At 37.8% G+C, this 10897-nt stretch overlaps 1 protein-coding gene across 2 annotated transcripts in view; it reads right to left on the bottom strand.

Annotated features, from left to right (window-relative positions):
• Positions 1 to 8028: 8028 nt before the first annotated feature.
• The window catches only part of LOC114464117 (GTP-binding protein 2-like), an 89747-nt gene continuing 86878 nt past the window's right edge, over positions 8029 to 10897 (bottom strand). Inside the window, exons 10-11 of one of the 2 annotated variants that reach the window (XM_028448209.1) lie at positions 9596 to 9760; positions 8029 to 9519 (exon numbers count right to left, since the gene is read on the bottom strand). In XM_028448209.1, the coding sequence (XP_028304010.1) occupies positions 9319 to 9519; positions 9596 to 9760 (366 nt within the window). In that variant the 3' untranslated portion in view covers positions 8029 to 9318. The remainder of the gene's footprint in view (positions 9520 to 9595; positions 9761 to 10897) is intronic. The other variant, XM_028448208.1, reaches the window with a different exon arrangement.

The following is a 10897-nucleotide window of genomic DNA, read 5'->3' as shown; positions in this document are numbered from 1 at the left end:
TTGTGTGTTTGCTCCTGTACTCCTTCTGGCTTTTGTCTTGCAGGTCCGTGGGATCCTCAGTGTGGAGTTACAGAGACTCAGCGGCTCTGTCTCCACCCTTTTCTCTGCACACACCCAACACAGCATAACGTGGATGGCTGTTCATCATAGGAATGGGATCCACACAAGGTTCCTGCTGCTTAACAGAAGGTTTTCCTTGCCGCCATGATGAATTCATGTTGGGTGTGGGATACATATGTATGTGTATATACGTATATATGCATATGTGTGTATCCATAAAATGAAGAGTCCGTCCTTAAGACTGCTCTACTGTAAAGTGCCTTGAGATACCATTGGTTATGATTTGGCGCTATACAAATAAAGATTGATTGATTGATTGATTGACAGTCAGGTATGTAGACACTTCTGAGGAACCTGCATCGTCCGACTCCGGCTGTCAGTGTGAGCCTGGGACAAAGAGGCCGAGACGGGAAGACAGCTCTGACTCATCTGAAAGTCATCTGTGCTTTTCCTTTTCCTGCTCCACTCCATCTATGAGCAGAGTGCCCTGTTTTTATCCAGCTTCCACACTTAGTCCTTGCGTCTGCCGGGATTAGCACAGCATTTGGTTACATTTACACCAACCAAGACTGGCCATTTGTGTTTGTCCAGTGCGTCTTGCACCTGGGCCTTTTTGTAAATAGTTGTTTTAGGTTAGTTGGCCTTCGCGTCTTGCGGGGGCGACTGATGTCCCAGGCAGCGTCTGGTACCAGGACATTTTTAAATGGTAAGTATTTTATTTTATGTTCCTTTATGACGGGCCACAGCCGGAGTGATTGTCCTGTCACTGTTATAAAACATGCATGATATATTAGGTTTAGTTAGGTTAGAGTTAAGAATTAGAGATAACCTTTTTAATCCCAGCATGTGAGGACTGGAGGAGACATCAGCAGAGGACAGAGACCAAAGAAGACTTCTTTATCAATCAAAACAATGTAAGAAAAAATATTTAACACACATGTAATGTAAAAATAAACTTTACTTTATAATAATGTCTGTAAAATGTGAGACAGGTGCACCAGCACCCACAGCAGTAGTCCCATAAGGAGCCTGGGGAGGAAACATCAGCAGAAAGCAAAACAATCAAAACAATTATTGTAAGTAAAGCCTCTCATTGACACAGAAAGACACTGAACTAATGTTTGATGTAAAAATAGAGGTGACTTTATACTAATGCCTGTAAAATGTTGGACTGAAACAACGACATCCACTGATGGAGGTGGAGGATGAAGATAGAGGATAGTATCCACAGCAGCCTGAGGAGGAAACATCAGCAGAGGACAGAAAGACTTCTATTAACCAAAAACAATCAATGTAAGTAAAGCCTCTCATTTACACAAAAAAGAATCTGAACACACGTTTAATGTAAAAATAAAGATGACTTTTATACTAATGTTTGTGAATTGTCATGTGTTTGATTGCAGAGTTTTGCTTCAGAGGAGAATCAGACAGTTCCAGATGTTCGTCACCACTGCAGAGAATGAGACACCAGCGTTGCAGTGTGAACACACATTGCTTAAGTTTAAACTTTAGATGAAAAACTATTGAACTTGATGAAATGTTTTGTGTGCTTGATCAACTCACTTTCCATCAGAATCTGAGCTCATCTTCATCACTGAGATGTTTGTTCATCAGTTCTTCAGATAGACTGACACATGGAGAAGATGATTTATGGAATATGACATTTAGACAGACTTTTCCTTTTCTGACAATAAAGGATTAGCTTAATATAAGGTTCTGATATTGAAAGCAGAATATGATGCATACATTCCAACCTTAATTTTCTTTAAATAATTTACCAAGTATTTTGTATCTTAACTTGAGCCAATTTCTATCATTAAATTGCCATTGTATTATTATTATGACTATTATTATTATTTACACCAGGGTTTTGTCAGGGTTCATGTTGTTTATCAAAATATGAATCATTAACTACTTATGGAAAATTATCTTTTTATTCCATGTCAAAGTTGGGTGAAATATCCTTAAATTTGTGATCTGTACATGATTTTCACAGAGGATTACTTAAAAAGTACACAGTAAAAGTACTCAATATCATTCATGCAAGTAGTCTATGAAGTACTAAGGTTATCGAAATATGAATTATGGACTACTTATGGAAAACTGTCCTTTTATTCCACGTCAAAGTTGGGTGAAATATCCTTAAATTTGTGATCTGTTTATGAGTTTGACAGAGGATTACTTAAAAAGTACACAGTAAAAGTACTCAATATCATTCATGCAAGTAGTCTATGAAGTACTAAGGTTATCGAAATATGAATTATGGACTACTCATGGAAAAAAAGTTTTTTTATTTTACGTCAAAGTTGGGTGAAATATTCTTAAATGTTTTTTCTCTCTTCCAGCAGCTCTGCAGGGCAGTCTCATTGTGATTACCGTAAGTGTTAGTATATTCGCGCACAAGAAAACAACGTGATCAAAATAGATATGACGTGATGATGACCACCCGTAGAGTTTGTCATTGGAATCCTACAGCATGTTAATCTATCAGTATACTTACTTAAGATGAATATTAAGTAGGCTCTTATGTAGGTTTACATTAGGCTACATAAATAACACTTGCAGTAATTTATTTGCTAAATGACAAACAGGCAATTCCCAAATGCCTGCAGAAAAAATAGCCCTGTGCCTTGTTGAAATATAACCAAACAGTCTTATTCATATTGTTGGTCTCTATTTATTTACCAATTGCAGAGGAAGATGGAGATGAAAGGTCAGAGTCAATAGTCATGTTCCCTGTTTAGGGCATTTTAAAGCTCAGATTTTAAAGTTGAACAGTTCCTCTAATTTTACTGCAATATCTTAAAAGCTGTCCACATTTTATTTTAACTACACAAAGTGGTTTGGCTGTACTACATTAGGAATTAAGCTATTTTAGCTAATTATATTATTTTGTACCAACAACTTATTTCTATGTTACAAGACTTGCAGTAATCTTGTATTTACTTTAATAAGATATATTCAACCTTAAAAATAGGCTATTACGAAAACTATTATTATTCTATTCTAGGCAGCTACAGCAGGGAAGCAGTAGGCCATCTACCAGCAAAGAAGTTGAGATAGATGAATCTCCAGATTCATCTACAGATAAAGCAGAGTCCATAGCAGCACCAAGTCTATGCACAGTTACAGAATCATAAGTGCTGTCTCATGACCAAAATGACGGAGAACTAGAAAGGCATGATGTAGCAGCTGTATGTGAAAGAGAAGATGACACAATTAAAAATATAACAGCTATGCAATATCCAACAGCTCGCCATAGAGAAAGACATCCAGGTAAATCATAGTGAGGTCATCAGACTCTTTAAAGACATGGTACTAAGGAGAATGCTGCTTTAGAGAGTGGTAACGCTCACTCTTTACTCTTCACTTCAAAATGAGACTTTGTACACTTGTTTTGTTCTAACGGGAAGAAGAGTACACTAATCTATCATTGTAGCTGGTAACTTGCTTAGAACCTCTCCCTGTGTGTTCATTTCATAGAAATAAAAATATAGTGATTGACTGATCAGTGCTATATATACGTATTAAATAAATATGTAATTATATTCAACATGTGCCTGTAATGTTGATTTATTTTTGAAATCTCACACTGCTATAATAAGGCAGCCGTCAGTTTTACATGCCGCATAAATTGCCCTTATTTTTCACTGAGCACCTGACCCCCAAAATGTCTGTGCACGCCACTGGTCACGATACGATATATCCCAATATTAAAGTATAAGGTAATTATTGCGATTTTTTTTTTAATATATGACTGACTTAAGAAACAAGTAATCTGTAAATGTGTACACCTTCATGGGAACATTATGTATGAAATATATTTTATTGGCATATTCTACACTCAAAACATTGGCTTTAACATGCCATGTGCCAACAACTTAAAATAAAAAAAATAACACAATCTGCCTGTGGCTTTTAGTGCAACATGACTTTAGTGCAACTTAACTGAGGAACAACAAATAAATGCAGAAAGTTAGTACTTTCTTTTTAGATTTTATTAAATAAAAACACAAGCTGGTCAACATGCCCAGGTTTCAGTGCACTTCTTTATGCAGTTACAATGTCTCCTGCAGGGGAAAAGACTTTCCTGGTTAAAAAAAAGGTAAAAAATAAACAAGTTAAATTAAATTTTAAAAAAAACGTGATATGGATGCATTTTGAAATGATCCGAGAATTGCACAACGTAATATCGCGATATATCACCGAATCAATTTTTTTCAACACCCCTAGTACTAACAGGAGAGAGCATATTTCTCCAGTATTGCCTTCCCTTCATTGGCTTCCTGTAAAATCTAGAATAGAGTTTAAAATCCTCCTGTTAACCTACAAAGCTCTACATGATCACGCTCCTGTGTATCTTAGAGACCTGTTAGTCCACTCCGCTCTCAGTTTGCTGATCTTCTGGAAGTTCCTAAAGTGTATAGAAGTAAGTAAGTAAGTAAGTATTTATTTATAAAGCGCTTTTCGCAGATAAAATCACAAAGTGCTGTACACAGAAACAATAAACATACATTTACATCACATATGTAGCATCATAAAAGGGCAGTAAAAATTGAAAATAAAATCTTGTTAACTAAAAGCATTTTTGAAAAGCGAAGTCTTCAAATGTTTTTTAAAAGTGTCCACGCAGTTCATCTCCCGGAGAGACTGGGGCAGACCATTCCAGAGTCTGGGGGCTGCAGCCTGGAACGCCAGGTCTCCTCTGGTTTTAAATTTGGTTTTTGGGAACCTTAGTAGACCCTGACCTGAGGATCGAAGGCTGCGTCCTGAAGTGTAGGGACACAACATGTCTGAAATGTATAGAGGAGCCTGGCCATGCAAAGCCCGGTATGTTAGAACCAGTATTTTATATTCAATCCGGAAATTGACAGGGAGCCAGTGCAGGGAGGAAAGTATCGGGGTAATGTGTGATGTTCTGGACGTACCGGTCAAAAGTCTGGCAGCAGCATTTTGAACCATTTGGAGTTTACACAGGGTCGACTTATTAAAACAGGTAAAAACTGAGTTACAGTAGTCAATGCGGGACAAAATAAAAGCATGGATGACCAGTTCCAGATCAGGTTTGGACAGTAGATGCCTCACTTTTGAGATATTTCTCAGATGGTAAAAACAGTTTTTAGTCAGTTGACGACAGTGGCCCTCCAAAGACATCGATTGGTTAAACACAACCCCAAGATTTCTGATGCTGGATTTCACTGATGAACCCAAATCACCGAGAGAGTTCTTAATAAGTGGGATCTTTTTATCAGGGGCGATGATCAGAGTTTCTGTTTTGTTGGGGTTTATCTGGAGGTAGTTTGATGAAAACCAGTTTTTGATGCATGAGATACAGTCCAAGAACTCAGGTAAAAAGTGAAACTCTGAGTCATTAAAAGAGCAGTATAACTGGATATCATCAGCATAAAAATGATAAGAAACATTTTTAAAACCACGGATCAACCGACCAAGAGGCATCAGGTACAATAAAAACAGAACAGGCCCCAGAACAGAGCCCTGGGGTACTCCACATGACAGGGTGGACACATTGGACATTACATCATTAAAAGCCACATTAAAAGTTCTACCATTTATATACGAGGCAAACCACTGTAGTACAGCACCGGAAAACCCCATTTCTGATTTGAGACGATGGATCAGTGTGTTGTGATCTACGGTGTCGAAAGCAGATGTTAAATCCAATAAAGTTAAAACTGTGTAGCGACCAGAATCAGCAGCCATCATCACGTCACTGGAGAACAGGAGGCATTCAGCTCCCAGGCTCTTCGCCTTTGGAACCAGCTCCCAGTCTTAGTACGGGAGGCTGATACTCTTTCCACCTTTAAGGCTAAACTCAAAACCTACTTATATGTTAAAGCTTACACCGTATAATAGCGTTAACCTAATCACTAGGAACAAAGCCCTAAACCTAAAAATAGGAACTAAAAACTAAGATTACATAGTAGAACACCAACAATATATTCAAACATGATCTACCATCTACACATAGCTCTAATGGTCTAATGGTCCGTGGGATCCTCAGTGTGGAGTTACAGAGTCTCAACAACTCTGCCTCCACCCTCTCCTCTGCACACACCCAACACAGCATAACGTGGATGGCTGTTCATCATAGGAATGGGATCCACACAAGGTTCCTGTTGCTTAACAGAAGGTTTTCCTTGCCGCCATGATGAATTCATGTTGGGTGTGGGATACATATGTATGTGTATATACGTATATATGCATATGTGTGTATCCATAAAATGAAGAGTCCGTCCTTAAGACTGCTCTACTGTAAAGTGCCTTGAGATACCATTGGTTATGATTTGGCGCTATACAAATAAAGATTGATTGATTGATTGATTGATTGATAATGGGCTGCAATGAGATGATATCCAGTTAGATACAGTTGTGCCGGGTTGTAGACAACCCCCCACTTCAGTCCCTCATTGCATAACCCATCATACTGCTCACACTATTTACACTAATGTCCACCCCATATATCATTACGTGTGACCAGTACAAGACAAAATCTCATCTGTAGTGGTAACATTTCAGAGAATGGAGGATGACGTTTAATGTTAACCTAATTACTCGGAAAGAGTGTATCATGTTTTTCCTGCAGTGTGTGCCTTCTCCTTGCCCTCTTTTTTGTTTCAGTTGTCTTGATGCAGGAGCTGGTGGTTCCTGATCGATTGCTCACAGCTCAACTAGTCTGTGACACCGGGATGAATTGATCAGTGGGTCGTAGCTCAACTGGTCTGGAACAATTAAATGGAATGATCAATGGCTCACGGCTCAACTAGTCTGGGACACTTGGATGGACTATCTTTCTATCCTATTCTGTTTGCCTTTCTGTCCACTAACCCCAACCAGTCGAAGCGGATGGCTGCCACCTCTGAACCTGGTTCCGCTGGAGATTTCTACCAATAAAAAAGAGGGAGTTTTTTTTTCTTCCCACTGTCGATAAATGCTTGTTCATGTGAATCTTGTTGGGTTCTTTCTTTCTTACTATGGACTCTATATTTTGTTAAGCGCTTTGAGATGACTTTGTTATAATTTGCACTGTATAAATGAAGTTGAATTGAATTGAATCATATGCCCCTTAAAATACGTTTTAGTTATACAGCAGTGTGGCAATAATATTGATAATAATAACATGCCAGTGACACTTTTTCCCCATCTGGTTACAGTGAAATCAATTGTTTTTAAAGCCATATTTTTGTATTATTAAAAACAAATTGCACCGTAGTAATTTAAATAAAATCACTAGATACTTTTTTATCACTCACACAATTCAGTCTAAAACTTTATATGTTACAGAATGGTGTTGATATTGTTTTATTTGATGCCTGATACCTGAAAGACCTTAGAAATAAAATGATATACATGTAAATGATTGTGTGAGATAAGCATTATGATATCACATCAAATCGATCTCAGGCTGGTGAATCGAATCAAAATCGTATCGTGACAGACATTTTGATATCAGTAAACATCGTATCATCATCCAAACATATCGACATCGTAATGTGATGAAGCAGGTGATTTACACCCCTAGTGATCACCCTCACAGTAAGACCGAGACATGAAGTCTGCGTCTACAGACATGCCCACCCATGCATATGCATGAAGGCCCCATAACAGCCTATTTTTAGAAGTGTCATGAAAGTGACTTTTCAGAGGGCTAAAACTCCGTAAAACAGGTGAGTTTGGAAGAATAGACCTTAAATACTGTGTTGTTAGGGTTCTTAGAACAAATGGAGGAGATGGGTGAAAAATAGCATAATACTGGACCTTTAAACTGCTGGTTGACAAGCCCCTTTTAGGCTTTCTGGGATGAAGTCATAACTTGCTTACTTTAAATAAAGTGTTTTTGGGAATAAAAATATCTATTGCGTTATTTTAAAATACTAAGTGATACATTTCATTCAAGACTTTGTTTATGTAATCTAATTAATATATTTAAATAATTTGATGTGGCGTCCTTATTCTCAACAGAAATCCTTTTTTGGTTTACTCTAATTATTCTAATCAAAAAATACACAAATAACTGTAGAATAAAACAATTTCATAATAAAAACAAGAGCAGGTAATCAGTGGTGCTGCATTTGCAGTAGTGCTACAAGGCACGGTCCTCTGAATTTTCATGTTCTCACTGTGTTCTTAAATCAAATAGTGAAAAAAAACAAAACCAAGTGGTTAGTGTTTTCACTGTGACTTTACTTGCTGAATTTATAGTCAGGAAAACAAAATATGCAATCATCTCTCAATTAGCTGTGAACTCATCATCCACTCATTCTGCAGAAACTAACACTCATTCAGACAAACATAGTCAGCAGCTCTATTTCAACAACCACTTGAATGTCTACAGATCCATGTAGACATTCACTATTTAGTTTTTGAATTGCACAAAACCTTGTAAGCGTGTAGTCAAAAACTGTATTGACACATCACCGGTTACATGACTTTAAATAGTGTGATGATTGATGTCAAAGAGCATGCAGATTATGTCGTGCTGCAAAAAGCTGCCTTATCCCTTCATCAAATCAGATTTCATATAAATGTGAATACATATTTCAGCCCATCATTTGTAGAATTTTTTTTCAAAGCACCCTGTCATATGAGCACGGTTAAATAAACCATCTATTCCATCAGAAAACATTGGAACAGTGCACGTTTTTGCACAAACACCATTGGCCCAGCGATAAAACAATTTTTTGTGAAAGATTCTCATGTAAACATATGGCTTTCTTCAATACCCATGAGCACTCAAATGCCTGATCCCAAAAAACATGGGGATGTGGACTATTACTCAGTAAAGGAAAACTGAACATCTAAAAAGCACCACACATGCCATGTTCTTACCTACATCTCCAGCATCCATGGTTCAATCTACCCACTGCATCAGTAGATGAGTGGTGCACTTAAACCATTCTTCACATATTTAAAAAATGATCTGTGTCTGCTTATGACAGCTGTGCACACAAGAAACATCTTCAATCAATATGTGGCACAACATTAGATTAATTCTCCTGGTTTAAGCCAATGAGGTCACTCAGCTTTAACTCAAAACACGCAGGAATGCAGAGAGCAAAATTATGTTGGACTTTGTGACATCACAGCAGAAGCGAGAAGAAAGATATGTTGACCTAACAGAGGTGGATTATTACATCAACATGTGGTAGGATAAACTCAATCAAAGAAGTATTAGATGCTTAAAAGGGGAGAAATTCTCTCAACTTTCGTCAATTCTCAACTGGAAAAGGGCTTTACTTTTTAATGTGCTAGTAGGTTTTTGTCATAGTTCTGGTCCTGATTTTGGATTTGGTTTTGAGAGGGAGGAATCAGGCGCGTGACATGGCCGATGCCTTTAGTGACACCTTCCCTGAAGAGCAGCTTGGCACCCAGTCGCAGGTACTCTGGGTGCTTAATGAAGTGGAATCGAACAACAGCCCTCTCGCCTGTGCGAAGCTCATCCTGCGTGGAAACACAGATCATGTCCCCTATTCAGTCAAATTGAAGAACAGCTGTCACATATGAGGCATACACTGACCTTTCCATGAAGGTACTGAACAGTGGCTGTCTGCCTGACATTGCCAACATGTATAGTGACTTGTGACCCACGTCGAAAAGTCTTGGCGTGAAAGAGGAGGACGATGGCAGCTTCAAACTGGCAGCAGATGGTTGGGTTCATTTTGGGACTGACCATCACCATGCCCTGGAAACACCAACCATATACGCATACGTTTTTATCTCTTCAATGTGAAAGATATGTGCTTGTCATATCACTTCCAAGCACGGCAAATGTCAAATCAATACAAAGAATGTAATCAAAATCTGTTAGCCACTTTCAGCTAAACCCAGGATACATGCAGCTCAAGATAGGATGCACCTTGAATGTTGCCAGGCCACGTCGGGGCCAATGTCCATGACAATTTAATGTTTTGCAAAATACAAAAAAATAAAATAAAGATGATCGTGGTGGGTGTGCAAACAAAATTAATTCGCCATTAAAGAAACCGCCACTGAGTATGCAGCATTTGAAGCTAGCGATCAAGCTAATGCTAAAGGAAAGCTTGTGGGAGCCAAGAGCCTGACATTGGTCTGCTGTTAGCTCTTCTGAGCAGTGAAAAGAGGAAAGCTACTTTGAGGAAAATGATGGAGTTCATGGCATTGGACATCAAGAAAAACTCTGAGAACAACTTACCTGTGCCATGTTAACTCTTCTCATAACCCGTTGACTTTTGAAAATGTTATGTTATAATGCTGCACTTTTTTGTAGAATATTTGACTTTTAGGAGCTTTTTTCATGTAGGCTGTTGCAAGTTATTTTTCGATGAATATTTTTACATTTAAATATCCACAAAGCTGCTGCATTTGGACATTTTTTCGTTTTGCACAACAAAGAAACTCAGGACATTTTATTGCTGTTTTAAGATGCTTTGTTATTTTGTTCTATAGATTATTATTTTATCATCTGCCTCAAACCTTGTGATTTTCTTCATTTGTAAAACCAAAATACTGCTGTGCACTTTATTTTTGGCAAAGAGCTCAAAACAGGTCTGCAGTGTAACCTTCAGAAGTTTTGTTTTTAAAATGTGAAAAATGAAAGACTAAAAGAACTGATATAATTTAGTAGTTTGGTCAGCAATCCTCTAAACTTTTCATTTATATTTGAGATAACTACCTTGTGTGCAGTTTGTATTCTTCATGGGTATTATTTAATATTTTACAATAAAACAGATGGGTATGGCATTTTAAAGATCAGCGATCTGCCATAAAATTGCAATCGTGCACCCCTAGTCATGATCACAAAGGATGCCCAAAAGGAAAATGTCTCTCAACAACATGGAAG

This window comes from Gouania willdenowi, chromosome 1 (assembly GCF_900634775.1).
Source record: "Gouania willdenowi chromosome 1, fGouWil2.1, whole genome shotgun sequence".
Classification (NCBI taxonomy): Eukaryota; Metazoa; Chordata; class Actinopteri; order Blenniiformes; family Gobiesocidae; genus Gouania; species Gouania willdenowi.
This window is presented reverse-complemented; position numbering and strand designations above follow the sequence as displayed.